This window comes from Lepisosteus platostomus, chromosome 16 (genome assembly GCF_059453375.1).
Source record: "Lepisosteus platostomus isolate fLepPlt1 chromosome 16, fLepPlt1.hap1, whole genome shotgun sequence".
In the NCBI taxonomy this organism is placed as follows: domain Eukaryota; kingdom Metazoa; phylum Chordata; class Actinopteri; order Semionotiformes; family Lepisosteidae; genus Lepisosteus; species Lepisosteus platostomus.
Window position 1 is genome coordinate 10569017 of NC_142626.1, and position 17029 is coordinate 10586045.

General features: G+C 38.4%; 1 protein-coding gene across 1 annotated transcript in view; it reads right to left on the reverse strand.

The window, feature by feature from the left end:
- LOC148646869 (NLR family CARD domain-containing protein 3-like) overlaps positions 1 to 17029 on the reverse strand; it is an 823351-nt gene that overhangs the window by 9269 nt on the left and 797053 nt on the right. The window contains exon 27 of the mRNA XM_088608927.1: positions 2834 to 3007. Within this exon, the coding sequence (XP_088465053.1) occupies positions 2834 to 3007 (174 nt within the window). The remainder of the gene's footprint in view (positions 1 to 2833; positions 3008 to 17029) is intronic.

The window sequence follows — 17029 nt, forward strand, 5'->3', positions numbered from 1 at the left end:
TTAGAAAAAACTGTCAGGAAGGGAGACAGTGGGAAACAGGGAGACACATGGAGCTACAATGATTGGAATAGGGAAATAGAATGAGAGAGACTTTGACTTTTAACCATAATAGAAATTGCTTCACATTTTATGGCGTTTTGTTAAAGTTATAGCTTTGGTTGTTATTCCTCACATGGTTGAATTCATACAAAATGTAAATTAACAACACTAGAGAAAGAGAACTGGAGATTTTGATTGTTATTTGTAGATGTGTTGAGGAAAACAACATTCTCTTTTGAAGAAAATAAACAATTTAAACAAAAACAAGCAAGGTTATAACTATAACAACACATAATCAAAATGTGAAGCAATAAACAATCTCAATCATAATTTGGCAGAGGAATCGACCGTGAGACTGCATCCACTTTGTATGAGTCATGAAACTGAACTTCAGAACAAAACAGCAGGTCAAGAGAGAGCAAGTCTGTATGAACCAGAATTCTGCCTCAGACTTTGTCTGCCACAGGGGAAATCTTTAGACTTGGGATCCATCTGTACATTTCACTTGAATACCATTAATATTAATACAGTTGGACTCCATTGTCAATACAGTACTGTACATTAGTTCCGTTAAAATTACTATTATAATGTGTGAGAGAGAAGCAATTATGTTTGAGAAAACAAATAAACTGTATTATACCAAAAAACACAGGGAGGCAGAGGTGCACATTTGTATTCCAATTGGGAGGGGAAAGACAAAGAAAAGACCTCCCCCCGACAAACTAATTGACTAAAAAAACAACTAGACAGGCTAGAACCGGAAAGGTGGTCGTGCCTAACAATGAGGCCATACCAGAACAAAGTCTCTCAGTATTACCGCTTTTGAATGCTTGTGCCTCATTTGCTTAATACAGTATCTTAATTGGCAGCACCCAGAGAAAAAGGAGAAAACAATTAGGGAAAAAATAATAACTCTCCAACTGAGGACCATAACAACCATTGATATAGATTCCAGTTTAGTTAGAAAACTAACCACATTTCTCCATGATACTGTGACGTCACAGTGGTTGTGACCCCAACAAACAGGCGTGTCCACCACTCTAGACACACCCCTTACAGCCTGCTGGAAAACGTTTTCACATTTTTTGCAACCACTCTCCTTCAAGAATGGTGATGTGCTCACTCCCTCATCATGGCACCAGAGCATGGGGCACACATCTTCAGAGACCTCTGGGTCCCTGTCTCACAAACTCTCAGGCCCTGAGTCTCCAGCTCACTGACTCCACTGGCCTTTCTATCTAGACAAACACCTGGAAGACTATGTGTGTTTGTTGTTATGTTTGGCAGATACTGTTGTGAAGAGAATGATTGAGCCAGATGGACAACAGACAAGAGAAAGAAAGGGACAAAGTAAAAGATGAGCAAGAGAGTGAGGAGCAGGATTAAACATGTCAGACAAGGAAATGAGAGGGGAAGCTTTTCTTACAAGATCAAGTATCTTATATTTCTCATCACAGTTTTATTACTGGACAAGGTGAGACACACTGAGATGAGGAGGACTTTAGAAAGATGTGTCTGAGTGTGTAGCCCTGTGTGGAACTAAATCCCACTTGCTCCCAATCAAAATCATGATCCCACCTGCATTATTGATCCACACCATCTAAAAGGGGAACTGCAGTCCCAAATTCTTAGACTGGGTTTTAAATATCCGATTCAAAATAAACTGATAGTATCTCAAAATTTCTAATTTCAAATTAAGTACACAATCATGAACTCTGTGGAAGTACTGCATGGTTGCCATGTTGTCAAAGGCAGATGAGAATCAGCTGGTCTCACCAAGGGCGAGAGCAAGATTTTGGGCAAATTGTGCCATAAACCCCGCCCTTTCTGCTCACTAGTCGCTGCAAGTGAACAAGAAATGAAATGAAAATAAATATGAGTGTGTTTAAGTTGGTTGGCAGGTTTCTTTTTTGCAATACTTAAAAGAATCTAAAACATGTTGTCTTGTATGTGTCGGTTAAATGAAAATATTTAAAATTAACATGGTAGCAAAATTCACTTGGTCTAAGGCATGCCTCATTCTGAATCACAGACAATGATGGCAATATGGCACTACCCATACATTGACACTTCATCTGTTTTGTGATATAAATTGGAGATTGTTATGGTACATGTTATCCCCTGTATTTAATATACAGATCCAGCCATTCAAAATGCATGGAGTACACTGCGTCAAAACATGGTGGGCGTGGCACATCATACTGCATGCAAATTAAAATATGATAATAGCATCCGGAAGAACCTTGAGATAAACAAATTGATAAATATTGCAAATCTAACTCACTTCCATAGCTACTTCCTTTCAGATGTATATAAAATATTATAAAAAAGGGAGTAATATAAGTGATAAGGGTAAGATTCAAATGGAAAGGGAGGCTGGCACTCCCATAGCAACTGAAGAATCTAAAAACATTCAAATCTGCATAAATCCACTAATTCACCTTCCTGGAGAGAATCACTAGAAACTGGTTAAAGCTGGACAGACCTAGTGTTCAAATCTAGAATCACTTTCAAGAAGAAAATTACCTACAGAATTAAAAATCTACAACATATACAGTATATATTTTAAAAAATGGGAAAGGTTGTGTTTTGAGCCTCTCAGTAATCATGTTTACAAAGAGCCCAAAGACAAGAACTTGTATAAAATTAGACAAAAAATACTTTTATATGTCACCCTTCTTTTTTGTTTTGTATTTTCTAGGTGTTACATTTTGATGCATGTGAAAAATGGAATGCTGTGAGTCTTAACATATCTAAATAAAACAATAAAAATAAATCACCAGTGTTCACTTACTTCAGTGTTGTTAATTTACAGTTGGGATCCCTCTGAGCTGCAGACAGCAGTTTCACTCCTGAATCCCCCAGGTTATTAACACTCAGATCCAGCTCTGTCAGACTGGAGTGTTGAGACTGAAGAGCAGAGGCCAGATCTTCACAACATCTCTCTGTTAGTTCACAGAGCCTCATACTGCAGGCAAAAAGACAGGAGCACAGCTGAACATCTGCACAGCTCATCCACATCCTTCTTTCCAAGTCTTCACTACAACACTCAGTTCAGCAGTAATATAAAATATCATGGCATTATCCATCTCAGAGTGTCTGTGGATGGGGATGATGAAGATAACAGCTGCATCAAATTTTGGGCTCCAGAAAGAAGAAGAAAGATTAGAAAAAACTGTCAGGAAGGAAGACAGTGGGAAACAGGGAGACACATGAAGCTACAATGGTTGGAATAGGGAAATAGAATGAGAGAGACTTTGACTTTTAACTATAATAGAAATTGCTTTACATTTTATGGCGTTTTGTTAAAGTTATAGCTTTGGTTGTTATTCTTCACATGGTTGAATTAATACAAAATGTAAATTAACAACACTGGAGAAAGAGAACTGGAGATTTTGATTGTTATTTGTAGATGTGTTGAGGAAAACAACATTGTCTTTTGAAGAAAATAAACAATTTTAACAAAAACAAGCAAGGTTATAACTATAACAACACATAATGAAAATGTGAAGCAATAAACAATCTCAATCAAAATCTGGCAGAGGAATCGACCATGTGACTGCATCCACTTTGTACGAGTCAGGAAACTGAACTTCAGAACAAAACAGCAGGTCAAGAGAGAGCGAGTCTGTATGAACCAGAATTCTGCCTCAGACTTTGTCTGCCACAGGGGAAATCTTTAGACTTGGGATCCATCTGTACATTTCACTTGAATACCATTAATATTAATACAGTTGGACTCCATTGTCAATAGAGTACTGTACATTAGTTCTGCTAAAATTACTATTATAATGTGTGAGAGTCAATTATGTTTGAGAAAACAAATCAACTTTATTAGGGAGGCAGAGGAGCACATTTGTATTCCAATTGGGAGGGGAAAGACAAAGAAAAGACCCCCCCCCCCCTCCCGACAAACTAACAGCCCAAAAAAACCCAAAGCAGAAAAGAAAAGTACACAACATGTCTTTCTCCCATCCCTAAAACACACCACTCAACTAACCTCATTCACATTCTCCGATCTCTCAGTATTCCCCCTTTTGAAGTCTAATTTTCCCCTTTTAAATGCTTCTTCCTCATTTGCGTAATATATTAATTGGCAGCACCCAGAGAAAAAGGAGAAAACAATTAGGGAAAAAATAACTCTCCAACTGAGGACCATAACAACCACTGAAATAGATACCAGGTTAGTTAGAAAACTAACAACGTTTCTTCATGATACCGTGCTATCACAGTGGTAGTGACCCCCATGAACAGGCATGTCCACCACTCCAGACACACCCCTCATAGCCTGCTGGGGAACTTTTCCTTTGAGAGTGGTGATGTACTCTCCCCCTCATCATGGCACCAGAGCATGGGGCACACATCCTCAGAGACCTCTGGGTCCCCTGGTTGCAGACTCTCAGGCCCTGAGTCTCCAGCTCACTGACTCCACTGGCCTTTCTGTCTGATCACCTCCGAGATCATAATGTAGGTCCCTCACTGAGCCAAGCCCTTCTGTCGCAGATTCCTGGACTCAACGAGCCTGATCTCTCACACACCCTCCTTTCCCTGATCTGGAGCCTCCTGCTCCCACATGACACTCACTGGTCCCCTCACGACCAGTCAGCACTCCGACTTCCAGGTCCTCCTCCAGCTTCTGACATCCTCACTTGACACCACCAGGCTGAGTCACACACACACACGCACACACACACGCACACACACACACACACTGTCTCTAGAGACTCACTCCCGCACTCAGACCTCTCACACTAACAACCCAGAGTCTCTCTTCATCACATCCCACTTGTGCTGAGACTCAACACACTTTCCCGTTATAAAAAACAAATACACAACCTCCCTGGCTCCTCACTCTGATGCCACTCTGTGTATACACAACACAGGTCTGCCTTGTCAGTGTCACTGCCAGTAGCTCACTGATAATAATAATGGACATTTCCAGAATTTTATATTAATTTTATTTTTATTTTGAAAGGCTAAGAAAGGCTAAGACCTTGTCAGGTCAGTAATGTCACTAGTTGTACTGATGGAAATACATATCAAGGCTACGAAGTTTATAGAAAGAGTGAGAGATCTGTGTGACAGCTGTGGTGTATGAAATGAGGGTGTGTGTTATGCCTACTTATTGTTCATACACTTCAGGCACCTCAAACCTCTCAAAAAGTCCACATTTTGGAAGAAACTGTGCACTACAAAGAAAAGAATTTGGATTGCAAACTCTGATCTTTAAGAAATTTATAACTGAGCTCCCTGTGTGTCTGTGTGTCTATAACTGGACGTAAGTATTTGTATAATTTTAGATTATGGAGAGGATTTGAGACCTTTGGACCTGGTTTTATAAAACCTCATGCAGAATGTGCTGTCTTTGTTCCCCCAGTTTCAGTAGAAGACACTGGAGTAGCACTGGAAAAAATCTGGGTATTTTCATGAGCTACAACTTTAGAAAATTGACTTTTAAAGAATGACAATTAAACCCCATTGTTTTGTACCCAATTACAGTGTGGTGCCTAGTGGAAAGACATATTAAAATCAGACTACATGGGGCTCACACTGTCCAGTTTTGCATCAAAACTTGTATTTTATCTGATGGATGCCCGTTTCTTTTTCTTCAATTGTTGAATAAGGGAAATAACATTTGCATCTGCCATTGTTAGGGATAATATACAAAATTTTTCATTCTTTGTTACTTCCCTCTGCTGTGTGTTTTTATGGGGTTACCTGGGACATGGATATCTGGGTCACCCCTTATGTAAGATAATAGATGCAGGGGACACAGCTTAGTGAATAGTGTCCTAATGTTACTCTGTGTTACTTGGATCCTGATATAAATCCTTAAGGATCTATAACAGCTGGAAATTGATGTGTCTCTCATGGATACACTTCTCATTGGACACTATTTGGAGTGATCTGAATTTTGCTTTGAGAAATCCCAATCACCAGCTGATCCTTTTTAACTTTATTCCTAGGACACATCTATTGTCTCGGAGTCAGTTTCAATGCTTATTACTGATTCCCCAAAGTGCATACTGTGGTCCCAGGGAGCCACAGGCACACTCTCTCCTGTAGTCTGGGAAAGCACTGATATTTTAGAGTTTGAGATTTTTGGGAAAAGGTGTGTGCAACACTGTCCACACTGTTGAAGCAGAGTGTTCCTTACTCCACTCTGGTATTACTGTTGAATAGCCACTTCTATACTGACTGAGCAGCACTAAAGAAAAGGGTCTAGCTGCCATTACTGCTGTGAAGAGAGTGATTGAGACAGATGGAGAACAGACAAGAGAAAGAAAGGGACAAAGTTAAAGAGGAACAAGAGAGTGAGGAGCAGGTTTTAACCTGCGAGACAAGGAAATGAGAGGGGAATCTTTTCTTACAAGATCAGGCATCTTATATTTCTCATCACAGTTTTATTACGGAGAAGGTGAGACAAAGTGGGATGAAGAAGACTGTAGAAAGATGTGTCTGAATATAGAGCACTGAGTGGAACTTTTCTTTCTATTTAATTCCCACTTGCTCCTAATCAAAATCATGACCCCACCTGCAATATTGATCCACACCTCACTCAGAGGTCCCAAGCTCTCAGACAGGGTTTTAACTCTTGGTATCAAAGTAGTATTGCAAAATTCTGCAAATTTCAGTTCAAAATCATGAACTAAGTGAAAGTACTGCATGGTTGCCATGTTGGTGAAGGAAGACGAGAATCTGCTGGTCTCAGCCCTGGCGAGAGCAAGAGTTTGCGAGGATTGTGACATAAAACTGGGCTTCCTGCTCACTAGTCGATGTAAGCGAACAAGAAGCCAAAACTTGAAAATGAATACAGATGCAGCCATTCAAAGTGAGCGGTACAGACACGTACCGCAGGTAAGATGACACGCGATACCGCGGTGCGTGATTGGTTGACCGACAGGGGCACTCGTGGTCCGTTGGTCTGTCGTAGAAAGACTTACTGTAAACGTCTTTACTGTGCCCGTTGTAGATATTGAATTTTACCACTGAAGGGAAATCTTAGTAGCTGAGCATAAAAAGAATAGGAGCATACTGTAACGCGTGTGAAGGCCATAAACGATAATAATTTTGGAACGTAAACATACAGTATATGGCTGGTCTTGGTACTTTAAAGAAAAAAATACACACCAGTATTCCATTTCTCCCTAAACATTGTAAGCTTCGAAGTCTTTAACTAACGTGATACCGGAGTCAACAAGCATACTTTTAGAATTTGATTAAAAGGGAATATAATATGGAATCACGTATCTCAAGAATTTAAAGACCAGACAATCGCAAACTCGTTTTCAATAAAATTATTTTATTCATTCAGCAGTTTGTGAGAGGGACATCCAGCAGGGAGAGACACACACACCGGTTTTCATTGACAAAATTGTTTTTTTTCAATTCCTCTTGTCTAACAGGAATGTTTTGTTTGTGGACAGACTGTTAGACAAGAGGAAAAGACCGCCTCCTCCTACGAAGCATTTCGTTGATCCGATCACGAATTCTTTTCCAGTCGTACTCAGCAAGGGTTGAGAATCTCCGATTCACCATCGTACTAATGGTTTCCCGGAGATTGAAAGGCAAGGCACTTTTGCCTCTGGACCCATCGAAATTTACAGACGTGGTCCACCCCCAGTAAATTTCAAAAGTCACAAGATTTCGAAACACGAGGGCGGCGTAGCGGTCGGCTCTTGCTTTCCCGTCTATGCCGATGCACTGCAAGTACAACCCCCCCTCCATCTCCTGGGTGATGGGTAGCAGTTGGACATCTGGGAGAATTATTCGTCCCACTGGCATCTGTGAATTCCGCTGTGCTTCCTGGGGGGAGATAGCCGGCGGGGACTGCATCAACAGATTCCTGCGCGGTGGTGAACTGAGAGGCCGGGATGGAGTGTCCTGAGGCGGTGTGTGCTCTGCAGGGGGCAGAGCTTCCGCCAGGCATTGCAGCCTGCGCGGCGGGGAGAGGCACTTTTCGGGAGACAGCTGCTAAACTGTTTGACTGCTGGAACTCTAGCCTCCCAATCCTCCCCAGTAATGCATCGTAATGCTCCCGCTGCTGCCGAAATGTCTCCATACAGGTGCTGCTTCTACAGGTTGGCACCCTAGCCAGTGGCCGAGAGCAGAGACCCACGGCCTGTGGCAAAATAACATAATTCATGTAAGAAATAAAGTCACACAGTAGTATTCATCAGTCGCGGAACAGAAGTCAAAATAAACTTTTCTTTTTTTCCGTCTTACCGCTTTCTTTTTTACTGTCCTGGTGGTAGATCGTTTCGCCCGTGCGGTGTTTTCTTGAAGAACAGGCTACGAAGAAATAATTATCATTGAATTTAAAATTCAAAACGGCAATAATACCTTGTAATATGCGCTGTAATCGCGTATTTCAGATGAAGTCTGCTGTATTTGCTTACCCTTCGCTCTTTGGAAGCTGGGGCGGCAGAAGCACCCTGTCTCTTCCCGTAAAACGCCTTGGTCTCCATACTGTACTATGGTCGCTGTAGTGCAGGTTCGCAGTTTTTTTTGTGATGGGAGCTCACCCAATCCCTTGGTGTCTTTTATGCGTCACACATACTGTATTTCAGCGCCATATATTTCATGGTTATTATGGAATATAATGGATGGATATCTTAGTTATCTTTCTAGTTCACAGGTTTGCATGCATAATTTAATTTTGAAAGCCACTGAGACATCAGGTACTACTGTTGTATTTATGAAAAAGAAACAAAACAAAAAACATACTAACAACTGTGCCATCCTACTCTTTAGTTAATACATTTTATTATTCATAAACAGTTAACATTGTTAGCAAAATATTTTGAATTATATTTAACCCTATTTTTTCTTTAGTTTTGTATTTAACTTATTATATGATAGTCAGACTTAATGTATATTTGAACAATGAAAATATATTTTTACAAGATTTTACATTAAGCACTTAAAATTAATATGGTTAATAATAGTAAACTGTAACATGCTGTAACAAGATCGGTTAAACTGCGAAGAAAATGCTTTCAGAGAAAATGTTTCAGGTGTGAAGAACATAGATCTCCAATGCAATTTCAACCAAACCTGTTCCCACACACCCTGCCCCCACTACCATTAGAATATACACAAACATTTTAGCGTTTCATTCTGAGCAGAAGACCCTCACACCTGAAGAGTGCTGGCTGTGACGAATTAAACCGGTTTTACAGGTTTCAATCACAGACCATGTGACATGGGACTCAGTAAACTAAAACACAGCGCCACTGGATTTGATAATACCTAACCAAAATCCGCAATATGGAAACAGAACCTGTGTAATTGTTGATAGATGATGTACTCGTAACATTTTTTCAAGACGAACTACAATATTTAAAAAATGACTTGTATGTACTTGATATGTCTAATCAATCCACGGGTTCCAGCACAAAACGAAACTAAAACGCATACCGTTTCGCGCTTCTTATTAGTTGCTCAAAAGTAATTTGACCGTATGAAATGCATAATATAAACCTAGAAACATATACGTGAGCAGTACTTAAGCACTGTAGTATCGGTGTTAAGACATACCTCTCAAATACTGTAAATCAAGTTAAAAATATCTCAAGACCGATTCTGGTCGTAATGAAACCATGTTTCGTGTATGTTTTCTTTTTCATCTTGAAATAACTCATTTCTAAATACCTTTTTCACTGTTAACATCTTGCAGCAACTTTGCGACAAAATATACACTCTGACAGTTCATCCTGCTACCAACATTAAATAAAACAAATCTTAAGATTTCTATATTTATGTCTTTATTTAGTGGTTTCATTCGAAGCTTACAATGTTTAGGGAGAAATGGAATACTGGTGTGTATTTTTTTCTTTAAAGTACCGAGACCAGCCATATACTGTATGTTTATGTTAAGATTTCCCTTCAGTGGTAAACTTAGATATGAATATTCAATACTTAAATGGGCACAGTTAAGACATTAAATATACATATACATATTGTATACAGTACAGTTTGCATACGGTAATATGTTTATGTTACGCGATTAAAAAATAAATAAATAAAACCTTAAGGTCCAGCACCAGCTGGATTCAAACACACAACCTGCCAGTTGGTAGTCACGCACCTAGACCAGTAGGCTACAAGACAGCTCGCATGAACAGGCAGGCGAAACAGCCCTACACAGCCCTGCCGCAGAACACGGATATAATCATACCATTATTAAATTCTTGAGATACGCGATTCCATATTATATTCCCTTTTAATCAAATTCTAAAAGTATGCTTGTTGACTCCGGTATCACGTTAGTTAAAGACTTCGAAGCTTACAATGTTTAGGGAGAAATGGAATACTGGTGTGTATTTTTTTTCTTTAAAGTACCGAGACCAGCTATATACTGTATGTTTACGTTCCAAAATTAATATCGTTTATGGCCTTCACACGCGTTACAGTATGCTCTTATTCCTTTTATGCTCAGCTACTAAGATTTCCCTTCAGTGGTAAAATTCAATATCTACAACGGGCACAGTAAAGACGTTTACAGTAAGTCTTTCTACGACAGACCAACGGATCACGAGTGCCCCTGTCGGTCAACCAATCACGCACCGCGGTACCCCGTGTCATATTACCTGCAGTACGTGTCTGTACAGCACACTTTGAATGGCTGCATCTGTATATAGATACATTTATTTAGATATTTAGATCCTTAAATTGATATAATTATTAATTTCTTTCGATACATGATTCCATATTATATTCCCTATTATAAAACGGATAATTCCGGTCCTGAAATCTGATTGGCTGACACACTTTTGAAGCTATATTCTCTGATACACGCACACCCCGGAAATTTGACTTTTTACTGTGTGATAAAGAAATTTTAAAGACTACTTCTTAGCGTAGGTAAGAAAGCATAGATAAAAAAGCTTGGATTCTCGTGTATCTGATACAAGAATCTTTTTCTGCTGTCTTTGTTGCGCTCTTGAGGATCCTTATGATATTTTGAGCTCTCGTTGAATGATAAGTGTTGCATAGTTTAAATAATTTTCTTTCTTAGAAATTATGAAATGCTCGGTTAAAAGCAAGGGAGATTATAGTGGACATAAAAGCAAGAGTTCGCTACGGCATTATTGGAAACCCAATTTTAACAACAAATCGCTGGCGTTATATCCTAGAAGGCACTGAGACCAGTACCAGTGGGAGCACTCCCGCAGCGTAAAAGAAAATGCCTGACGAACTAGGGATTGGACAGTTTTTCAGTGCTTGTACGATCGATGGAAATGTTGAAATAAATGTGCTAAAGAAATAAACAAAAAAATGTATTCCTTTATCATATTGGCAAGCTAATGTCCTCTCTTTGCTAGTTAATGTTACTTGTGGCTGTGTTTCTGCATTGCATAGCAATGACGGACTATATTCTCAAGCGGAGGAAGGTAAACAGCTTTATTTTCATGTTAAATAAATGTTTTAAATTAAAATTCATTCTATACAGCAATCGCATAATTGGGGACAGTTTTATAAAAGCAATAAGGCACTCGAGGCTTCTGATATATCGTGGATATAGTCACAGTTAAAAGGGTTGCCGACCCTCTGCATCGTGTCAGGCCTAACAACACCTTTTAACTGTGACTATATCCACAACATAGCACGGCCTCTCATGCCTTATTGCTTAAATAATTAAATTCTGAAAAGTATGAGTTTCTTTTACTGCGATAACGAGCGCAAGAATTCATGGAAAATGGTAATCGCTCAACTCATTTAACTTTGAATGTTTTGTGGTATTTAGAAAGACCAACAAATTCAATATAGTTTTGATCATATTTAGTCAGTAATAATATCAGTAGCAGTTTGAAATTATTCGTTGTTATAAATAAATGACTTAGCTTTGAACATGTTGTGATATTTAGAAATATAAAAAATGTCAATATACAGTAGTGTCCATAATATTTGCTATTTTAGTTTTTCAAAGAAATGTTTATTTGTTAAAAGAAAACTCTTGACGATAGCCAGATACGAACACCCAACCTTAGCCTTATAAGTCAGTCACTTAAGCCATCATGCCACAGACACATGCTAAACAATGACACAGAAGTACACATATCAATGGAAAGTCTTATACTACTGTTTGTGCAACAGTACAAAGTACATATAATTATATTGTTTTATCCATATTAAATCCATATTATATTCCCTATTAATCCAATTCTAAAAGAATGCTCTTGTCTACTCCGATAACGAGCGTATTCGCAGAAAAAGTTAAAACGATCACTTTTCACAAAGTATATAAATGTGCAGTAATATAGTCAGAAGGAGCACGGAAAAACGTTTCCGAAATAATCACATGTAAGACTTTGATGCTTAAAATGCTTAGGGAGAAATGGAATACTGGTGTCTATTTTTTCTTTAGCTACCAAAACCAGCAATATACAGTACAGTTTACATACAGTTATATGCTTATGTTCCTAAATTAATATATTTTATGAGCGTGTGAAAGGCAAGACTTACTTTGTATGATTGGAAACGAATGTGTGATCGGATCAACAAAATGCTGTGGTGTTACTTTTTGTCAGTATTTTGGTTTACAAAGACGGTTACAAAGAATGTGGACCAGGGTAATACTTTGAGTTTACAGCTTGTCCAAGGTCATTCATTATTAATACTATTAGAAATATCTTCGGTAAAGACTTTGATGTATAAAATATTTCTGCAAAATTAAAATATTTGTGAAAAAGGTGGTTGGTTGTGTACTTTTGTCCAACTGAGCAATCTTGCTTTCATAAAATATACCAACTTTTTAATGTATAATGATTAACATGCTGTAATACACAGTTTAAATTTAAAAGTCTAAAGAGTATACAACTTAATTTCTTAAGATTATCCCTCAGCAGTGATCGGGATTCAAAACCAGGTGTTGTCTGACAACAGCTCAAATGCTGTACATGAGAGGTTAAGCTTTATTAGCTCCACCTAGTGGTTTTACAAGGTGATTCCGGATACTATTAACATAATCTAATTTGCATACAATATGATGCAAATTACCCAATATGACCCGATATGACACGCGAAATGATGCGACACGCCCATCGCATTGTCCTTGTCAACACCCACTTTGGAAGAGATTAGGATAAAAGGGCAGCTCTGCACGCCAGGTAACAGTCACTGTTCTCAGCAGAGTCATAGGAAGCTGCATAAGAAGCACCTGCATTCTCCCAGCCTCTGACCTCGTCCAGCCATCATTCAAAATGAGCAAGATCATTGTTTTTACAAATGAGGGGTTCACCGGCAGAACAGCTGAATTCAAGAACAATGTCCATGACCTAGAGGAAAGGGGCTTCAGCAACGCCATCTCGTCTTTGAAAGTTATCGGTGCGCCATGGGTAGCATATTATGAAAAGAATTTTGTTGGAAAGCAATGGGTGTTTGAGGAAGGAGAGTACCCTATCCTTGATCACAAAGAAAGCTTTTCTTCCCTACGGATGATCAAAGATGAACTGGACAACCCTGAAATCCATCTGTTTGAGCATGTCAATTACAAAGGAAGGGAAGTGACCCTACGAGAGGAAACTAATCTTCAGGAAATCGCTTTCAGCAACATAGCTTCTTCCCACAAAGTGAAAGGTGGTGTCTGGGTGCTGTACGAGGGTGTCAAACGCCATGGCTGCCAGCTCGTTTCCTTCCCTGGGGAGAATGTTCCCTATTATGTCCAGATCGGCTTCAATGATCTGGCCAGGCATGTGCGCCCCTTGCTGCCAAAGAAATAGTAAGCAGCATTCAAAGTACTCTTGCTGCAGCTCAATATATACTGGAACCCTTTGGAAAGCATCAGGCTGCTGGCGGGGAAAGACTGAGAGAACTGTTAAGACAAGAAACAATGACTGTGACTAATTTTCTGTAATACTGTACGTCTGCAGAAACTTCAACATAATGAAACCAGACTGCAAATAAGCATTTGATATCTGTGAAAAGACATTCATATTAATTTGGCATATGTTATGTAACAAGGATGAATATTTTTAGTCAAAGTTTTTAAGTTTTTGTCTTTTCAGCTAGAGTGATCAGTGTCGGTAAATGTATGCAGTAAAATATAGCTTTGGAATTGTCACAAATCTACTACAGATTACATTGTCAATGTCAGGCAGTGAAGCTATGCTGTGTTATTTCCCCTGTTTAACTTAAATTAGTGGAAAGGTTTCTGGAATTATATTTTGCTCAGTAAGTGACAATAAATTGTGTTTCAGTCTATAATGTCTTTTCTAGAGGTAACTCAGAAAATAAAGACTCTTAAATATCTGAATGCTCATTGTTTCTTTAATTTTCTTTTTTTTAATTCTTCATCTTTGTAAAATATCAACTACTCTCTCATTACATTTTATTTTATTAGACTGTATTTTTAAAATGTAAGATACATCATAAATGCTTCAAACTCATCAGCAAAACAGAACTACCTGCAGAGCCAGGTTGAGTATTAATTGAAATATAAGGAAAGTAAACTATTTAACAAACTCTAATCTAGTTACAGTGGAGGTTCTCTTTACATCTAGGAAAAGCGATTGCAAAATTTAAATGTATTTGTGTCAAAAACCTAGTAAATAGACAAGTTTTCCAAATATAGACTGGCATTGTTCAAACTGAGACACATCAGTAAACTGTATTTATATCTTCAATATACAGTATACTTAATATAAAATACCATCTCCAGTGATGGGTCACCTGAAAATTCACCTGAAAGTCATTTAACTAGACTTCATATAATGAATATAATTCCTAAGTCATACTGTACATCAGAAAGACTACAGAAACTAAAATTATCCTGCAGCTAGGATCACACCTTCCCCCTTCTCTCAACAACAGACTACTTTTCTTTTAAATTCTCTCTATTCATTGTAGGTTTCATTTCACACCCTCCTCACCTATACTGCATACTTCCTGATTGGCCTCTCTTTCTGTCCCCTGCTCCTCCCCTCTCTCCTCCTCTCTCCCAGCTCTTGTTCTACCACTACATTATCTTTGCTTACTGCCCTGTCTTTCTCACACCTGAAGAAGGCTCCACAGCCGAAACACTGTATTTTCTTTCTTATCTTTTCAGCATGGAATAAACCTATATTCCTTTGCAGTCTACACATGCTGACGCAGCTACCCACCTGAACTACTACTTCAAATAATGTTGTACTTTTCTTTAATTATCATCTCAGATACAGGGGTTTGACTTTTAACATTGCTTTCATAATTTCTGAAAACAAGCAAAGAAATTTCATTCCCATATTGAGTGAAAAACATGACTGCTCCCATATGGTCAACTTTATAAGATAAGCACATTTCTCTGAAAAGTTCAGTCATCTTTGGATGTGCACACAATTGAGATAAAATAGTTTTCATCTTTCAATCCGCATTTATTTATGCTATAAAGAAAGATGATCTTGTTTTTTGTGAAGTTTGTTTTTTTCTTCCCATGGTTGTTCAACAGAGGAGCAGGAGTCGCCCTTGTGCAGATTCAGCCATTATATGCAAAACCATAATGAGGAGTCTGCCTCTCAGAACAGACAACTTACTAAAGATTTCTAACACAGTATAGCCTCTTGCAGTACAAACCGGTGAGGTGGGTTTGATTCAGTTTTGGGTGGTTTACATCCTGTTCTTTCAAGTTGACCACTTCTTCTGTTAACAACCCTGCTAGGCACAAACCAATTACTGCTATTTTTCACAAAATCACTTCTTGTACTGCTCTGATCTGGGGCCTTTTTGGTAATCGATATGGGCAGTACACAAATGATTAAATTATTACAAATTATCACTTGTTTATCCACAACAAGGAATACACAGGGTTAAACGCTAACACCCTAACCTGGAATATTTGCCAAGGATTTGTCATACTTTACCACTAACACAAAACATAGTTCTAAATTTTTGAACAGGAACTAAAATAATACAGAATACAACATGAATTTAGTCAAATGTGAACAAACAAGACTAGAATCACATTGAAACTAAAAAAAGATATAGGTATTATTTTTAAGAACCACACTATAGTATAGGTGATGTTGAAAAATTATTGAGGTGAATGTGTGGAAATTGTAAATAAAGGTCAACCACATAACCTTATGAAACAATGAAAGAAACTGAAGCAGATTTCAAAGAAATCCAATAGCTGTGCTAAGGGTATGGTATCTCCAATGATATCCAATAAACATTTGTCAGTATGTCAAGTCCCAGCTTGAGATGGCTCCTGGAGATTCTCTATTGATTATAAGCATCTAGATAATAGAACTGCTTGTTTCACACCTATTGCTGCCAATTTATAAAATATGCTGAGTAAAATACAGGATGTAAGTAAATATGTTTCAACAATAAAAAAATAATTTAACTGTTACAAAAAGACTAATAGAAGTTTGTTGTTAATGTTGATTGAAAGAATGAAGGGAGGACTGACAGTTCCCCTAAGATCTTGCACAGAGCAAAATCTGATGAACTGCTGCTCCAGCATTGGGCATTACTGACCCTCAAAAACTATTTCATTTACACTGAGCAGTTACATCATCTACTTTTGAATAGTGCTCAGTAAACAGCAACAGGATAGTTTAATTCAGCCACCAAAGTGGAACCCAAGATTAATGTCCTCCGGGAATGGATGTAAAACCAGTAGATGTCATCTAAAAGACTTCACAATACAGTATATGCTGATAGCAGATATGCACTTGATATTGTTCATAACAACATTGCAGGATGGACACCTTAAGGATTCATAGCAGGCACTGATAAAGCAGTGAATTTAAATTGCACTGCTTTAAATCTTCTATTATTGTTCCTGTTCCAAAAAAGGACAAAATAACCTGCCTCAATGACTACATACTTATCACACTAACATCAGTGATAATTAATGCATTTAAACACTTGATTCTCAATAACCTGAAGACTGTCACTGCTACTCACCTTAATCCCTTGCAGTTTGCATCTAGGGCTAATAGGTCAGTGGATGATGCTGTGAATATGGGCGTACACTTTGTCCTGCTACATCTGGACCTTAGAGGCA